Source organism: Elephas maximus, chromosome 12 (genome assembly GCF_024166365.1).
Source record: "Elephas maximus indicus isolate mEleMax1 chromosome 12, mEleMax1 primary haplotype, whole genome shotgun sequence".
NCBI classification, from domain to species: Eukaryota; Metazoa; Chordata; class Mammalia; order Proboscidea; family Elephantidae; genus Elephas; species Elephas maximus.
In genome coordinates this window covers 62,956,114-62,974,712 of record NC_064830.1, presented here as the reverse complement: position 1 = coordinate 62,974,712, position 18,599 = coordinate 62,956,114, and the positions used below count along the sequence as shown (strand labels likewise).

Genomic DNA, 18,599 nt, shown 5'->3' with positions numbered 1-18,599 from the left:
GATGTCAGAACTTAAGGTGCCCTTCTGAAGGCCATCCCTGTCCATCACCCTCTGCTGTTTGGACTTTCCCTTTTGTTTAAACTAAGTTCAAAGCGCCTCATGGAGGGCCGAGCAGCTTTAATTTACAAGGCCTCGCAGTGCCCCAACTGGCCCTTGGGAGAGATGTCCCATGGCCCTTCTGTTTCTGTTTAATTGAAATAAAGAGGAGAATCTGAGCTCAGGGCTGGGCGCTCCTCTGCCTCCTACCCAGGCCACCATGGCTTCCTCTGTGACGACAGCCTATGGTCACACAGGGTGGCAATCTAAGAAACAAGGCTGGCCCAATGGTGGTTCCAGGGTGGGGACCAAGGGACAAGTCAGAGTGGCAGAGCCCTGCTGTCACCCTCTGTTCATGCCCACAGAGCCAGCACCTCAAAGGACAAGCTGAGGGACAACACAGCGACAACGAGGTGAAGACTGCAACATCTGGCACAGACAAGCGGGGGGTGATGCACAGTGCACAGGGCAGGCAGCCATCAACCATTACCTGGCAGGCTTTGTGGGAGATGGGTGGACAAGGCAGCGTGTGGGAGGGGCGCTGCAGGGTGTGGGCTGGAGTGCAAGCCAGCCAGAAGACCTGTGAGGAAACAGGAGGGGGAGAGAGAACAAAACACACACATTGAAGACGCAACAAAGGGCAGCTTCCAGGACCAGTTCTCAGTGAGAGCCCCACAGCGCCCAGAAAACGTCCCCATGGCCGCACACCAGACACACAAACATGAAGCACAGCACACAGTGGGGGCAAGCTGACCAACGGTCACAGCTCACCGAGGTGAGAAGGAGAGGGGCACTTACTGTGGCTGAGGCCATGGTGGAAGGTCCCAGGGGCAGGGCCGGTGACGATGGCGTCCTTGGAGACCCCTGCTTTGGCAGCAGAGTCAGCAGGGAAGGAGAGCACATGGACAGGAAACGGGACGGGGCCGATGATGCCCAGGGAGTTTGAGTTCATGGTCCCGGGCAGCTTTGGGCTGCTGGGCTTGTAGGATGGAGACAGCAGGTTTAAGGGCGAGGTGCTGGTCAGCAGCACGGCCCCACTGGTTCCTTTCTGGGAAGGAAGCACAGCAAAGGGTCAGAACGCTCAGCCTATGCATGGCTCACGCACAACCACACACAGGACCACACAGGTCAGGGACACACACACGTGCGTCCAATGCCTCTTACAACGAGCCCTCCTGCCTTGCAGCCACAAAGAGGAGGAGGAAGGGCTCTGAACTGAAACAGAAGGGCTTCCGGGATATGGCGTGTTTTAGAAATCAGGAGATTGAACATGTTGAAAATGTTATATGCACCAAAAAGAAAAAAAAAAAAAATATTGCCATTAAGTTGATTTCTACTCATAGTGACCCTATGGGACAGAGGAGAACTGTCCCGTACAGTTTTCCAAGGCTGTAATCTTTATGGAAACTCTATGGGGGCAGTTCTACTCTGTGGTATAGGGTCGCTATGAGTCGGAATCGACTCGACGGCAGTGGTTTTTTTTTTTTAATCTTTATGGTAGCAGACTGCTACATAGTTCTCTCCTGGAGCGCCTGTTGGGTTCGAACCTCTGACCTTTCAGTTAGCAGCTGAGCACTTAACCGCTGTGTCGCCAGGCTCCTTACCAAAAAAACCAAACCCAACCCAGTGCCATCGAGTTGATTCCGACTCATAGCAACCCTATAGGACAGAGTAGAACTGCCCCATAGATCTCCACAGATGTATGTATGTCCGTATACATGCATGTACATACTTATGTACATACAAACATACATACATGTATTTTTATATATTTATTAACCTTTGTTTTTAAAGACAAACAGGAAAAATAGACCAATGAAATACACTAAAAGAGAGAGAAACTAATGAAAATACTTACTTCATGGGGGCAGGGGGAACAGAGTGAGGGAAGTGAGCCTTCTCTGAACAAACCTTTCTAAAACTCTATCTTTCAACCACAGTTTTACATATGGGAAAAAGAAAACAAACACCCTTTCCTGTTTCCCCAGACTGCTTCCAAATTTCAGGTAAGACTGCTGGACCTGGATGGCTGGCCTTGGTCAAATCACCCTTGTTTGACCTGCTGCAGGTTCCTTCAAAAACCAGGAGAACCACCCTTAGCAGGTGGTGGTATTCCTGGGGCCCAGACATCCCCACAAAGCTAAGATCTCATAGGTAATGGCATTTTCCTTTCACTTGTGTGGAACAATGTGTAGGACACAGGTTATGGAAGAAGGGAAGCGCTTGGCGCCTTCTATGCCTCGCAGGTCCACATTCTCTCTACAGATACAGGTGCTCACTGGTCCTGTCACTCGCTCTTCATTCTCAGGAGAAGCCTCAGGCTCTCCCGGGACTCCTGCCACCAGGAGAGGGAGGTCTAGTAAATACATTTCTGACCTCAGTGACCCCACCCGACCTTTTCAGACCACATTCTCCCAACAGGGCAAGGCAGCAGCCTCATCTTCAAGAGACATGAAGGGTGCTGTCCCGTGGGTACTCACTGGCAAGGAGGTAGACGATGTCACATTACTGACCACAGTGGGCTTCAGGGAAGAGGTCAGCAACTTCGCCACCCCCTGGGTCCCACCACTCGAGTCTCCATTTGGACCACCCGGTGGTGCCACCAGGGTCAGCTTCTGGGAAACAGAAGGTTTCTTCACTGCTGAGCTGGGAACCGGTCGGCTGGTGGACTGTCCCACGGAGGGAGGCTGTATACCTGGAAGCAAATTCCCGCAAGAAGAGCTCTGGCCTGGCGTTCCTCCAGAGGCACAGCTGCCGGAAGCAGGCGCGTGTTTGGAGATAGAGCCCGCAAAGGGACTGTTCTTGTACACTGATGGCCCTGACAAGCTGGCCGAGTGCTGTTTTGCTGCATGGCTCAGGGAAGCAGAGGACGAGGCTGGGTTCCTGTGAGAGCTGCTGCTGCTGGAGGCTGGGGCACCTCCAGAGGTGGCTGCCGGGGAGGAATGGAAGCTCTGGCCTTTGGTCGCGGTCTTTACCAGCTGGAGGAGGGAGCGGTGACACTGTGGGGAGGATGCCTTTGGGCCTTGGAGCTTGTTGACAAAGGGAGCCGGGGGGGTGAAGCTTTTTTGCTGTTGCGTGCCTGCGTGAAAGACTTTCACCTGGGGGCCGGGCACTGGCGCTGACACCAGGGGGCCGTGGGACGTCCGCGGCAAGCTGTGGTGTTTTGCTTTGGGCTGGTGTGCTTCCTGCAGGCTCTTGCTGAGGGGAGCCTGGCAGGACAGCTCTTTGTAGCCAGAACTTTCTGTTTTTTTCTCCTGAGAGGACTGCCCCAGTGCCAGAGCCTGTTCAGCCAGAAAATTGAGAGGCGACTGCAGAGAGCTAGAGGGTAGTGGAGCGGAAGTGCTGGGTTTCGGAAAGTTCCTTTTTTCTTCCATACATAAAACACCTGTGACCTTTTCTGCAGGCACTTTTGAGGGTGCAGGCAGTGCGAATTCAGAGCTCCCACCAGCTCTGCTATTCAACACGTCCAGCTCCTTGGACACAGGTTCCAGTGAGGAGGATGAATTACGCAGTAAGTCTTCATCCAGAGAGTCCTCCAGGTTGATGGGTGCGGGGTTCACCAGGCTGCTGGATGCCTGGGAGGAGAGCTCCCGGTCCAAGGCTGCAATGCTCAGGCCTCCTCCTTGATGCTCGGAAGGCAAAGCAACGGGGCCGCCTATCTGGCCTGATGGGACAGAGACCTTTTTATCAGGCTTAGCAGATGATTCCTAGAGGGAAGCAGAAACACTGGTGTTTAGAATGTCCAACGGTGCTGACACGCCCTGTCTCGAGGTCCAGGGAACCGGGTCTTCCCGTATGATTACAAAACCAGAGATGGAGAAGGGTGGGTGCCATGCCTGCTATGACTGTCAATTGCTGCCACTAACTACCCTGTGATACATGGCTGCTGGCAGGTGCCGGGTTATTTGAACAGGCTTCGTCACTAAGTACACACACACCCATGAGACTGTAGCAGGGACGCTCTGCCTGCTGGCATTTGCACTACCTCAGCGAGCTGATAGCTGCCATTGGAAAATGACACACGACCTAACACGGGCTTTCTTTTTCTCCTCGATTTCTCCCCACACCTGTTTGCTCAGCCTGGGTTCAAAAGGAAAGTCCTCCTTGGGGAGCAGGAACTGGGTCTCTCCAAGGGCCCCTGTGTGCCCCAGGCTCAATGCAGCATCTTCGGGCAGTGTCTGAGACATGGTAGAGGCTCAGCAGACACTACCTAAGTGTTTTGCCCATAGTACTCTCACAGAGTGTGCAGGTGTGATCAAGGGCACTACCAAGGCTGATGAACTGGTAAAAGCTTTGGTAAAATAGCAATTTTTACTACCCTGAGAGGTTTATCAACACCAAGAAGGATTTCTCGGGCTCTATTCTCTTCTCCAATCACTGTACCTCCCTCTCATTCTGCCAGGTAAACCCAACACAGCCACCTTTTGTCCCTGTGCAGCTCCAGGCTTTCTTCCATAAAAAAAAAAAAAACCAGTGTGATGCCTTCACACCTGCAGGGGGCTCCCCTTCTCAAACGGCTGTCATGAAGACCTCATGGACTCCCCACCAGCACCCCGGGAGCTGTGCTGGGGGAACTGAGCTGGAGGGCAGAGGCCCGGGTCTCTGCACTGCCAGCCCCATGCCCCCAAGTGGGCCAGGCTGCCTCCTAGGCAGCCTCCAAGTACCAACCTGAAAGGCTGCCCTTAGACACGTGAGAGGTTTCAGGGGCATGGCAGGAGACAGCTGAGAATGGGCATCACGGGGCCAGGCAGGCTGACTCACCTTCACCTTGACTTTAGAAGGGGCCATGACTTTCTTCTTGGCCCTGTTCAAAGGAAGGACATGGAAAATGTTTAGAGGATGTTTGCACAAAGAGATAAAATGAGAGTAGTCCCGAGAAGTGAAGACCCCAAGACACTCACAAGATTGATGTGAGGTGCCCGTGGCCGCGCCGGCTCTCCTTAAACAGGGTCCTAGAAGGAGCAGAGAGAACATGGGCAGTTGTACAACGCCTCCCTGGAAGCAGGGACTCTGCTTCTAGAGCTCTCCACCACTGACCCCACTAGAAGTCAGTGGGTATTACTCACTCCACGTCAACTAACCAGCCCGCCGCTTACTGCTAAGAAGGTCTCCAGTAGCTGTACTGGCCACCCAAGAGCCAAAGTCTAGTCTCTACCAAGAAAAGCCACGCTTTGCCCCGAGCTTATCACAGCGATTCCCCTCCCAAAGGCAAAAGAAGGATCCCTGGTGGTGCGGTGGTTAAGGGCTCAGCTGCTAACCAAAAGGTTGGAGGTTCGAACCCACCAGGTGCTCCGTGGGAGAAAGATGTGGCAGTCTGCTTCCATAAAGATCACAGCCTTGGAAACCCTATGGGGCAGTGCTACTTTGCCCTGTGGGGTCACAGTGAGTTGGAATCAACACAGTGGCAATGGGTTTGGCAGTGGGTAAGGCAATGGTGCTTTTCTTTACTGCCTACTCTCATCTCTTCCAAGAGAAAAATGTGCAGTGACCCACAGCGTCTTTTCCCACCTTTGGGAGAGACGAGCAGTGCCATCTTAAGGGACAGTGAGACCAGGGAACGTTCCATGATTTGTCCAAACTGTGGATGAAATCAGACCCTATCAGGACAACTACCTCCAAATGTCTGTGCCCTGTGTACTGCAGACATATTCCATTCACGGGAAGTGGCATGACACAAATGAGCCCTGTTCAGAACATTAAGATGTTCCCAAGATGAATCCCCCTCCCAACTTCTAGCAGCAGCCATTATCTCTAAACAGGAAACTGTTGCCTGAGATGGAAAGAGCATGCAGTCAACCTGACAAAGAATGACAGAGACCAAACCTCATAGATACTTTCTCTTTTTCTAGACAATGAGGACCCCCCCTTAACAACTGTCAGTACACAGGTGAGATCGGGGTCTAGTCAGTCGATGATTCCGCACAGGTAGGGCCTTGAGTCTAGTCAAACGATACAATGATACCCTGGCAGGTGGGACGCTATTGGCCTGGCACAAGAGCAGCATTCAGACACTCCTTGAGTACATGAAGGCTCTACCTCATGTCACACCCACCCCGACCCGGTACAGCTGTTCACCAGCCTTCACCTGGCCTGCATCCAGCCTTTGGGCCAGAGAGGTTTGACTTCAGCATCCAGAAAAGCCTTCACGTAGTCCTCCCAAGACTGGGCCTTGTTGTTCCTCTCTGGATCGTAGCTCTCCAGCTTCATCTTCACCACATGGCAGAGCAGCTCCCTGAGGAGGGGCAGATATCAGAAATTCCAACTACCCCAAAGGCTTCTTCCAGGGTTCAATCTCTTTCTTCCAGCAGCCCCGCTGAAAATAAATGACTCTAACCTTCATTAGAAATATGGGGACATACTCAGAAACTGGCCCTACAAACCCTCCAATGAGGCAAGGTCCCACTTTGGGCACACCTGATTTCATCATTCCACTGGAATTTCTTCCGGGGTCCCATTATTCGTCGCCCCCCCTTTTCTTCATCTTCTTCCTCATCTGAACAAACTCGTTCTCTCTGCTCCTTGTCCTTCTCCTCTTCCAGCATCCTACAAGGTGAAGAGAATCGAGTGGGACCCTAAGGCCACCGCATGAAAGCTGCTCCCTCTCCCGTAACTGGGCTTCTAAGATAAGGGGGTGGAAATACAGCCCAAGAGCTAAGGGCCTCATGAGGACACACCGCTAAGTACTGACACACGTGGAAAAGAGAGGGGGATGATGCCACCTAAGAGTGACAGGGCACTTACTTAGCAACCTTTGCTTGCGTGTGTGCCTGGCATTCATCCTGGTACTTGGACATCTGCTCTGGCATCGCCCTGCCAATGGCTTCCTTAAGCTTCTGGAGAGGCTCCTTCAGACGCCCGCCCTGCAGAGAGCATCACAGACCACAAGTCAGGTTCACACACCACTTCCCACACTAAGGACACACGACAGGACCAACTGAAGGGAGGCCGTGCCACAGCAGATGGGGCATCTATGAAAACATGGCCATGCCCCTTGGGGGCCCCCCTCAAAAGCCAAGGCACCCCACTCCCCAGTCACCCACCTGCTCATAGAGATGAAGTTTCCGAGCACGTTTGAGTAGGGTGTCCTTGCTGCACGGCAGCACTGAAGCAAGATAGGCATACACCCCTGAGCGAATCTGGCTGCTCAGCTCCCGCGTCTGCACCTCTATGCTGGAGAACAGAGCACAGTCAGTGGCGGCCCGCAGCCCACTGTGGCTTCTCCCACCATTAGGTCATCCCGCCATGGGGAGGAGTAGGGGCCACAGGCAGGTCAAACCTTTCTTGTTGGTTGCATATACAACTGCATGGCCAATGCAAAGGATCTTCAGCAACCAACAAACTAAAAGAACTCCTGACCTTGGCTAGGTAAGGTGGGTCAGGACTTTCGTGTCAAAGACAAAACCATGTCAAAGGAAAGCAAAGCCCAAGAGGACAAGCACTGAAATACTACATTTTTAAATGAAAAACTAATAAAAGTTTCCCAAAGGGAGAGTAATCAGCTGTTTGGGGTTGACAGGGAATACTTCCTAGCAGCGTCTCCTTTTTCCAGCTCCCAGTTTTATCCATGATTACAAGCTCAGGAGAACGGCCAACCCTTCCACTTTCCCAGTCTACACCGGATGCGCCTTCTGTACTGGGCATGCTCCAGCAGGTTCCTTGTCAACACGAAGCTCTCACCTGTGCCAATCCTTGTGTACCGTCCACAGCCTATACTTCCTTCCTGACCCAGGGGCCAACATGGATGCTTGCCAGGCAAGGTCATTGGTTTGCTAGAATATTCCCAAGTCTTGACAACAGTTCTTAAATGTGCCAAATCCTCAGTTGAGCAATAAGCTTCCTCAGCCACATAATGCAACTCAAGGAACAGCTGGCAAAGCCGTGGCCCAGGTACAAAGGAAAGCCACACACAAAGAACTGGGCTTGGACTTTGCACATTTGGTTTTTCCCTTCTAATACAGTTCAGGCAGTACAGTGCCTCAGACATTCAGGTATGTGGGAGACGTGGCACAGGATGAAGTGCACTGGCAGAGGGAGCAGAAGAGAATGACCAGGTGCCTGAGGGACACCCGATGGAGCAGATGCTGAGGCTGCACCGAGTTGTCTCTTATTTTTCTGGATTCTCAAGAGATGGTAAACAACACATTTTCTCTCATCTATCTCCTACTTGCCAAGAACTCATCTTTCAATGGGCCATGACTATTACATACAGTGCTGTAAAAAAGCCTCATGCTGAAGCCCTAGTAAAGCCTATCATTTCCTGGAACATATTTAATATCTCCCTTTTTTTTTTTTCTTAAGAAAACATGTAAAACCCATTGCCATCAAGTCGATTCTGACTCATAGCAACCCTATTAAAAAAAAAAAAAACCTGTTGCCGTCGAGTCGATTCCGATTCATAGCAACCCTATAGGACAGAGTAGAACTGCACCACAGAGTTTCCAAGGAGCACCTGGTGGAATTGAACTGCCGACCTTTTGGTTAGCAGCCATAGCACTTAACCACTACGCCACCAGGGTTTCCAGCGACCGTGTAGGATAGAGTAAAACTGCCTCATGGGTTTCCCCAAGGCTGTAAATCTTTATGGCAACAGACTGCCACATCTTTCTCCCGCAGAGCGGCTGGTGGGTTCAAACTGCAGACCTTTCGGTTAGCAGCTGAATGCTTAACCACTGTACCACCAGGGTTCTTTTTTTTTTTTTAAAATAGAACAACAGTAATTCTTTTATCTCCTTGGTAGTCAATGTCATCTTTATATAGCTCAATTTGTTACTCTCCCCTTGGTCTATATCCCTGTTCCCATTCTCCCTAGGCATGGTGACAGCAGATACAAACAAGCAAGCAAGAAACAAAGAATACTCACTCTAACAGGATGCCATTAATGTCCTGGGTGAAGAACTTCTGCTTGCTCTCTCCCTCAGCAGCTCTGGCAGCCTGGTTCATCAGACAGTAACATCTGTTAGTACACTGACACCCACATACCTTCACACTCACCCACAGGCACAAGAGCCATCGGTCCCTGAAGAACTTCTGCCGGTAAAATCCTCGCCGCCACCTTCCCTACTCTGCCCTGACCTCAGATTCAGCTCACCCGTGATCAGTGTTCACAGAAATGATATCTCTAGCTCTTTCCAAATGCTGCGGAAGCATCTATAAACTGTCTATGTTCTTCCCAGGACTTAAAGTAAATCACATAAAAAAATCAAACAAAGTCAAAGCATCGTGAGATACCTAGTACGGAGGCTAATTCAGCCAGCACCTCATCAACTAAACTGTGAACTGGAATTTCCATCAATTCACAGCACGAAAACAATGAAGAGTTTGAATAGACCTATAAGATTTAAAGCCCCTTCTCCACCGGGGTGGGCAGGAATTACGTGTAGCATTTAAGGACATGAAGACTCATCATCTACTTAACAGTATGTAACAAACTCTCCATCACCCAGATCATTTGAAAGACATTATTACCTGCTCCAGCAGGCTACTATACTGTCTTTGTTGCTTTCCACAAGAACACAGTCAACGCCCTGTATGGCAAGCTTGAAGAACCCTGAAGCAGACACAGTGGCAGCAAAGGCACTGCACTGAGGCCGAAATCAGGAAGACAAGCCCTGCAGAAGCCTTCACCAGTGGATCTTTGACTTTCCGGAACCCCATGGGGCACATCCCTCACCCCAGAAAAATGACATCAGAATCTCTGGGGATGAGGCCCAGCCATCGGTACTCTTCCTAAGTGACCCTGGTGATTCTGATGTGCAGAGAGGGCTGAGAACGGCTGACCTAAACTCAGGAGTCGCTGGTCTGACGGCTTCAGGCAAAATCAAATTTCTGAAATCAAACTGGATATGCACTAATGATGGCAAACAAGTGCTATAAGGGGACCGTGGAGAGTGAAGGGATAGATCCTGTTCACCCTCTAACAATGCAGACATTGCTGGCCCCTCCACCCTCCTCTCCTGCACTGGCTGGTCTTCCTCTGGGCGCTCTTTGCACCTCCCTGACTGCCCCATCTCGGTTTATGCACTGGACCAGAAATCTCAGTCTTCTAACGGACTTCTACGAAGGTGATCCTCTGCCCTGCAAACTCAGTTTGCCCAAAATCACACCCACTGGCTTCTGCCCGCATCTACCCTTCCTCCTGTGTCCCCCACTTCCCACGACAGCTCCCATCCCTGCTAAATCTTTTTACTCCCTTCTTCAGAACCCAGGCTCCTGCACACGGCATTTAGGGCCCCCCAGAATCTGGACCCAGCCATCCACTCCAATCTCCCTTCCCTCATATTCCAGGGGTTCCCATCACCCAACAACTTGCCCAACCTTGGCTCTGTGTCCTGGCTCCCCATGAGGCTGCCTCTGCCATGAGGCTGGCCGACCCACTGCCTGCAGTCTGACTCCTTTGTACTCTCCCAAAGCTTCTCTTACCACCTAAGTCTGGCTGTCCATCAACTATCTGACCATCTGTCCGGCCATCCAAACATCGCAGAGCTCGTTTCACTCTGCTCTGCCCTCAGTCAGTGGTCTGCATGTCCATCAATTCACTCACATACTAATAAGCTCATTGAGAATAGGAACCAAATCTTATTCCTCAATATACTGCCCACAGCTGCGCCTTACGGAATAGATACTTAGTGTTGGCTGAGCGAATGAATGAGTGAACATGCAAATGGACAGATATCACTAAAAGGACGCAAACCAGAGGAAGAAAAGCTTAATACTGAGCCAACCAAAAATAACTTGGAGGAGACATGCAAAAGTCGAACTTGTGAAGATTCCTTGGCTATAGGAGGGCCCAGAGACAGGAGAAGAAAGGGGATGGGTAATGGAAGGGGAATGGCGTCACCTGCTAATTTCTTATACCTTCAGAAGTATCAGAATGTCGCCTGGGCAATTTTAATGTACTGGAATTATGACTTTAGTTTGATCAAAAATAAAACTGAGTCACTCTTTTGTTCAGGCCAGAAGCACCTTCATGTCAATTCAACCAAATCTCTTTAACATGTATTTCAGAGCCATCCAATGCTTGTTCTGAATCAAATTTTATTTTTAGATATCAGCCATTTCTCCATTACTTCTGAAGCTTCCCACCCTGATGATCTTTAAAAAGATTATTTTTTCTTAAAGCCTTTTGAATTGTGTAGAATCTCAAGGTCTATTTTTCTATTAAAGATAGTCAACTAAATTGATAACTAGTCAGTTAAAAAGATCTAATTAAAATTATTAAATATATACACATCTAATAGCCTTCCAGAAGTAAGGTAGGTCCCTCAACCCTGAGACACCCTTGCTCCAGAGGTTGCATAAACTGATCAATCCTAAATTAAGTCAGAAATGAGGTTAAACTAAACACCCGATCGTGTCAATTTACAATAGTTTGAACAACCTTTTAGTGAGCTGCTTTATTTATCCTAAGAACTACCACTCATAGCCTTTCAGCACCTAGCTCAGAACCTTACATACTGTACCTATTTTTGCTGAACAGGATCAAATCTGGCAAGCTTCTCTTTTTAAAAAAGATCAAACAGGTTGGCTTTTCCCCCACCTCATTCTTTTTGGATCCATCCCCTCTCCTGGGTGTCTCTGGGGTGCAGGGGTCCTAAATCTATAGGAGGGTAAGCAGCAATGGGTACAGCAGAGGGGAGGGGGACCCGGAGTCTCTGCTTCTTTTCAGCTCTCAGTGCCGTTGCCATTTTATGCTTGACTAAAGAAACCCAAACCTGGTGCTGTCAAGTCAATTACAACTCATAGTGACCCTATAGGACAGGGTAGAATTACTCCATAGGGTTTCCAAGGAGCAGCTGGTGGATTCTAACTGCGGGTCTTTTGGTTAGCAGACTGCCTCTTAACTACTGCCCCACCAGGACTCGGTGCTTGACTGGAGAGGGCCAAAACAGACCTAGGTCATCTGTGTGGACCAGCTGAGTGGCTGCCAATTATACTAAGACAACCCCTGAGCTTCCTCAATACCTGTTGGTTCCAACAACCAAGACCAAAGACCCCAGCAATGCATAGGAAGAGGAGACAAAGTAAGACCATGAAATCAAATCACTGGATTCCTGGGACCCATAAAAATGGATGGCATGAGGGGATGAGATAAAAAATGAACTGACGTGAAAAGAAAATGAGAAGCATCCACAGGTGTCCACCAGGGTGCCCTTCTTGGAGAGCCTCTTGAGAATAAGTTTATAAATATGATTTTTTAAAGTTTTCAGTATCTCATTACTTAGACAGTAATGTAATTTTTAATTCCTACAAAGAAAGGGTTTTTCCTTAAAAGATGGATACATATCAGATTAGATTCATTGTACGTGCTGGGGCAGATCACAAAACATGACCAACTCCTCCCCACCCAGTGCGAGCACTCCTGCATAGGAAGTGCCTAGAGTTCCCCAAGCCTTGAAGCTGGGCTGCTCTTCTGACTGGCTCTGACCAACACAGCATGGTGGAAATGATGTCGCACTCGTAACTTCTGGGGCTAGGCCTTAAGGGTCTCGTGGCTTCTGCCTTCGCCCTCTTAAAATGTTGCTCTGAGACCGCTATGCCCTGAAGAAGCCCAGGATGACAGACAGCCCAGTGGAGAGAGAGGCCCCGCCACCCCAGCCGTCCCAGTGCCCAGCCAACTTGCCAGCTGAATGCAGCCACATGAGCAAGCCCAGGAAAGACCAGAAGAGAAATTGCCCAGAAGCCCATGGAATCAGAAGTAAATCGCTGTTTTAAGCTACTAAGTTTTGGGGTGGTTTTCTAGACAGCAAAAGAAACGTATCAGCAAATGATACGTATATCATCTAGGGCCAAGATTTAAAATCTAACCAATATTATTATAAAATAAAGAAAGTAGAGAAGAAAAAGAAGAGGAACGAAAAATAAAGTGAGAAACACATAACACTGCTAATCTTAGTTATTAACATTGAGTTCAATTTAAATTTTTAAAAAATGCAATGTCCATTTCAAGATCTAGGATGGGGCTCCTTCTTAAGGATCCAAATATCCATGGATGGCTTTTGAAATTATATGCAATTTTTGTGTCCATGTGCATTTTTCTTCCTGGGAAGACTCTCTTTCCCAGCAGGTTCTCAGAACGGCCTGGTTCAAGAGCACTCATGCACGACTGGGAAGAACATTTGCATGGGAAGCTTGAAGTCCCAAAAGTGCAGAGCTCTGGTTGGAAAGGAGTACCTGGGGACCTGATGCGTGGCACTAAATAACTCTCTAAAATAAGCCTTCTTTTTAATGCAACCGTCAAAAATGATGAGGGCTTTGCAATAATATTTATTAAGTGAAAAGAACAAGAAACAATTACTCACAACTATAATTACAACCGCATAAAAACACGTACACAGAGGCTAGAAAGGAGTACGCAAATTGAAAATCATGTTTAGGTCAGTGGGATGATATATAATTTTCATGCTTTCCATCCCATTTTCCACAGTTTCTTGATGCTGTTACCAGCGAAGGGGCAGGTAATGACTAAAGCATCAACTTCATCCTTGAATGTTATATTTTCAAACCAGTAAGTCTACCGTGAGTCCACCTTGGCTATGGAACTCCAAACCCTATCTCCATCGCGCCCAAGCAGATCAGACTTAATGAGAACTGAAGGAGGACAGCTTGCCAACAGCTTGTCCATTAAGCAGACTCCAGAAACTGAGGGTTTCTTGCATCACAACTTAATGCTGTTGCGCACCACGCCACTTCATTTCCACTAAATTTGCCCACATCTTTCCCCAGAAAACGAAATAATGAGTATAAGTTTTCCAACTAGAACCCAGCCTGTGGTGGGAGAGAGGGGAAACCCATCCAAGAATTGTTTTGACTGTTCTCTAAAAAATGACTGGCTACTGTCAGACAGATCTAACTTAACTTAAGTCATTCAGAAGCTACAAAACAATTTGATTGTAAAGTGTTAGGACTGAAAAAGAACAAGAAGTAACTTTTTTTTTTTTTTAACATCAATTCTGAGAGCAAATATAGGATTGTAGGCTCAAACATGCCAAGCTCACATTTATCTCCTTCCATCTTTATGCTCTGAGTCCCTGACATGGCAAAGTTGACTTGAACTGTTACATTTAAATAGAATACTTAGGTCTAACACTGCACACAGGCTAATGAGGATGAGCTGAAGATTTGAGTAAGATGTCTTATATACTTCATAACTTGTGTTCAAATATTTTGGAAAAGTGAGAAAATCATGTGTAGCAGCGGTTCTTCACATTTTACTCTGCCCTAAAACCCAAAGGACATTATACGTAATACTGTGGTGAGGATCACCGATTTAAAACTCAGCGCCATCGAGTATAAACACCACTGGAGATGTGTTACAGGTCCAGATGCCTAAGGTAAAATGTTTTAACTAAAAGGTCATCATAACTAATGAGCCATGCTTGGTCTACAGTTAGTAACATACTACAGAACCGACCATTCTCAGCACCAAAGGGATCATTTCCCAATCTCTGGGGGAAAGGGCAGCAATGGCTGCTTTTTTCTAAAGGCTGCTGCTGTTGTTTTACTTGGGCATGGACAGCATTTGAGGTTCAGCTTCCTTTCATTTGTCATAATTCAGGCATTGCTAACACGAATGATATGCAATTCAAAGGAGCAACTAAAACTTGGTGGCAATAAGCACGTAAGTTATGTGTGTGCAAAGCTTTTGTAAATTTCCAAAACCTTCAAGAGAATACTACAAAGTTGAGTCTCGGCCTCAACTGCCCACTGCCCATGTTAGTGTCAGCCCATGGCACAAAAGGAAAGCTACTTTGTTGGAAAGGAACTGATGGACAGAGAACAGAAGAGAAGATCTCCCTAGAAGAAAGTAAATTTTCCAGGAGTGACTGAACCAAGAAAGGACTGAAGATAATGCCCGATGGGCAAAGCTTACAGTTTTCCCCCTCCAGAAAGAAACAGCGCTTGGAAAGAGCTTACATGTTAACTGCCAGCTTGCTAAGGAAGGGTTTCTCAGGGCATAGAGCTTCCTGTGGTGTGGAACCAACGTCAGTCTGCCCCAGCAAACCGCTTCCAGGAGAGCCCGGCCACACAGTGTCACCATACCTGAGCCAGCTCCTTAATGCGCTTCTCCAGGGGCGTGGGCAGGCCTTCGGGGAGGGAGGAGGACTGCCTGAATTCCGGGTCCAATCCCACCCCAAGGGAATTGCTTTCATCATCCATGTCACGGAAAGGGCTTCCTTCTGGAGACTCACTGAGCAGCTGCTCCAAGTCCAAATCAGTCAGCGAGTCCACGACAGTGGCTGCCTGCAGCAAGTCATTGTCAGAAGTGGAGCCGAAGAGAGACAGCAAGGGGTCAGAGGTGCTCTCCAGTTCCCGCAGGCTCTGAGCTTCTGCGGACAAGACGGCTACAGGCTTATGCTCCTCGTCCCTCTTTTTCTGAGCCTCTTTCTCCTTCTGAAACTTCTTTAACATCTCTTTCACGCTTAGAGCCCCGGAGTATTTCTTCTTCTTCTTCTCCTTACTTGCATTGAGGGCTGTGAAGCTGCAAGCAAGAGGGGAACTGCTTATGAAGGTTGTGGTATACCTTCAAAGGGAAATTCAGAGGGACTTCACCCCTGCTCCTGGCACAATGGCCTCTGGGAGGACCGCAACAGCCACAAGGCCTCCCTGTTATTAAGCCTCCCTCCTCTTGGCATAGAGAGCTGGTTCTTGCTGAGACCAAAGCTTGAGATTTAATACAGGTTAGCAACACAATGTCACATAATGCTACATATCCAATAGGTTTTTAAAAATCACTGCCAGGCTGAAATAAAAGGTTGCAAAACAAACAAACAAACAAAATACAAGAAAGGAAAAAAAAGGGGGCAAGAGAAATCTTTAAAGGGAGAAAGCAGGAGCAGCAGAGAACAGCAGCAACTTGAAGAGCAGCTGGGGTGAGACTGAGTGAGGAAAAGGAAGCATGACCACAGGAGACAAAGGAGAACGCAGAGACAGAGAAAGAACTGGGGCAGAGACAGGAGTGCCCAGGAGGACAAGAAACACCGGCATCATACAGTGACAGAAATAGCTGCCAACACTGACAGTGGCACAGAGAAAGCACTGGCTATCTGACACACAGATGTGAGAGCACTGACGGCCCAGGGTGGGACTGGGGAGGCAGGTGGGAGGACAGGCCCTGCTGCCTCGTCTAAAGCTGTGGGGAAGAAGGTGAGTCAGCTCCCGGGTGTGCTGACCTAAAGGCTCAGATTTTATCCTAGCAAAGAAGCTGCTGCCTCTCACCCGGCTTTGGAAAACTTGGACTTTTTCGATTTCTTCTCCTTGTCATAAGTGTCATCTTTTTTCTTCTTCTTTATCTTCTCACCACCTTCCTTCAACTTCCGCTTCTGAGAATTAAAGACAAGGCACAGTTACGCGGCTCCCTGGCTCAGGGAGCAAGTGCACGCCACAGCACTGGCCTTGCCCCGCCCGGGCTACACTCTGACACCGGCCTCCTCTCCTTCATGAACAAAAGCTTTGCGGTTGGTCCCTGGACATGGAGCCACAACACCACACATGCCCGCTGCATCTCAACACAGCTTTCTCACAGCCAGTGTCTCCTGGAGACACTGGGGACTGAGGCAGCAGTGGGCCACCCTGCAGCCTGAGAGGAAACCTTTCCAGACTGAAATGAGCATCCGCAAGATTATGTGGGCCCTAGCTCTCACTTTAAACACACAGGCAGCGAAGATACATTTTTAAATAAAGTGACGTGAAGGCGGATTTGTTCTCACTGGGTTGACAGCCCTGGGAACTGAAGTCCTCTATGTCCATGGCAGAGACACAGCACAGGTGGTGCACACTTCCCTCAACCACACCCTTCACCGACCTTGTCCCCGCCCTGAGACCACCTCCAGGAACCAATCCCTGCTGACCCTACTCAGATGTCAGTGTGATGCGGACATGACGCCCAGGAGCTGAGCAGAGCCCTCCTAGCTCACATCACTTTGTCCTGGTCAGATGTGAGAGGGGAGCTGCCACCCTTGGCAGTAGGTGTACACCCCACTCTTGTCACAATTGTCTGAGGCATACCAAGCCATCACGTTTCCTGATCTCACACAGTCACATAAAAAAGCGTTTCTGAGAACCAAAAGCAAGCAATGTTCTAACCTTTGGGGATTTTTTCTTCTTTTCTTTAATGAAGTCATCCTCGGATTCCGATGCTTGTCTAAACTGCAGGGTCCCCGAGTTAATGTAGAATCCTCCATACTTGGTTGTCAAGGAAGCAGGAACAAGCTCGTCATACTGAAGAGGGAAAAAGTTCTGGAATTATATTCCAAAGGTGCAAAGCTGGTCCTCAGAGAGCAGACACTGAGTCTCTCTGTCACATTTCAGAGAGCTTGCTAAGACATCCCTGCTGGCTAATCATAGACTGCCAGAGCTAGAGGGCTTTTTGGTCAGATCTGGCCATCATTTTACAGACGAGGGAACTAAGGCCCAGAGAGAGGGGTGTTGCTTCCTCTCTCAGCTGTGCTGCTTTTTCTGACCCCACCCTCGCTTCCTGGCCATTACCATTGAGAGTTCAAGTGCTACAGTTCTGATAATCCATTCCCATTAAATACTTACCGCCTCGGAGTTATCGATGAAGGAATCGGATTCATCATAACCATACCCCATATCAATCAAGTCCTGTATTCGGTCTTTTCTTCGTTTCTTTCCACCCTAAAATTTAAAAACAACAAAGCATATGTTTTTTGATAAATATCTGCACAGAATTAATTGCTGTCATGAACTTCATCAGCTCGTTACTGAAGGTTGTAAAGCACTGGAACCAGTCACACACATGCATGCAGACACACACCAAAACCTCTTTCCCCGAAGACCTTTTGAAACAGAACAGATTTTTTTCTGCATAAAATGGCTTAAGATAGAAGAATGAACTAAACGGCTTCTTATGCTTCATACCAAACACTTATTCTAAGGAAGAGTTCAAGTCCTTCATGTTCATGTGTCTACTTAACTACACACAACTATTTCCTACAGATGGATTTTCTGTAAATTAACGCATCTGTCTAATAATTGTATTCTGTTCCATCCGAGCTCTACAGTAGGTTCTAGGCCAGGATTCATTTAGATCACAGTTCACTAAAGGAGATGAAAATGTCTGGAAGGCTCTCCCACCCCCCAATGAGGTTGTTGTTGCCCAAGAGAGAAATCTTACATATTTTTCTTCAAATTTCCGGGCAAGGGCCTCCACTTTATGCCTTTCCTTTTCTTCATCATTGAAAGGATCTGAGAGATCTTTCTTCTGTAAAGAGACCATTTCCACAAAAAAATAAGTCACAAAAAATTCCCAGAAGCCTATTCAAAGAACCTTCACTGACTACTCACACCTACAAACTGCATAATAAAAATAACTGTTTTTCTGAAAAGACAAGGTAGAGTACATGCTACCATCTCACAAATGTTTACCTTGGCTGTTTAAGAAAAAAATTCCATTTGTGTAACTCAACAAAACTTGATTAAGCCTCAAATCCACCCCCATGACACTAGATGCCGTAGGGCTCCGATTTCACCAAAGGGCCTCCAGACAGGGTGCTCAGCCTATAGACAACTGGGTCTCAATAGAGACTATTTCCTTTGTAATCCTG

General features: G+C 48.4%; 1 protein-coding gene across 3 annotated transcripts in view; it reads right to left on the bottom strand.

Annotated features, from left to right (window-relative positions):
• The window catches only part of UBN1 (ubinuclein 1), a 29,863-nt gene that overhangs the window by 3,743 nt on the left and 7,521 nt on the right, over window positions 1-18,599 (bottom strand). For 2 of the 3 annotated variants that reach the window (XM_049902621.1, XM_049902622.1), the window contains exons 3-17: window positions 18,170-18,256; window positions 17,575-17,670; window positions 17,119-17,253; window positions 16,252-16,355; window positions 15,076-15,514; window positions 8,897-8,967; window positions 7,077-7,206; window positions 6,778-6,896; window positions 6,451-6,579; window positions 6,122-6,268; window positions 4,938-4,988; window positions 4,798-4,840; window positions 2,517-3,743; window positions 835-1,084; window positions 527-616 (exon numbers count right to left, since the gene is read on the bottom strand). In XM_049902621.1, the coding sequence (XP_049758578.1) occupies window positions 527-616; window positions 835-1,084; window positions 2,517-3,743; window positions 4,798-4,840; window positions 4,938-4,988; window positions 6,122-6,268; window positions 6,451-6,579; window positions 6,778-6,896; window positions 7,077-7,206; window positions 8,897-8,967; window positions 15,076-15,514; window positions 16,252-16,355; window positions 17,119-17,253; window positions 17,575-17,670; window positions 18,170-18,256 (3,118 nt within the window). The remainder of the gene's footprint in view (window positions 1-526; window positions 617-834; window positions 1,085-2,516; window positions 3,744-4,797; window positions 4,841-4,937; window positions 4,989-6,121; window positions 6,269-6,450; window positions 6,580-6,777; window positions 6,897-7,076; window positions 7,207-8,896; window positions 8,968-15,075; window positions 15,515-16,251; window positions 16,356-17,118; window positions 17,254-17,574; window positions 17,671-18,169; window positions 18,257-18,599) is intronic. The other variant, XM_049902623.1, reaches the window with a different exon arrangement.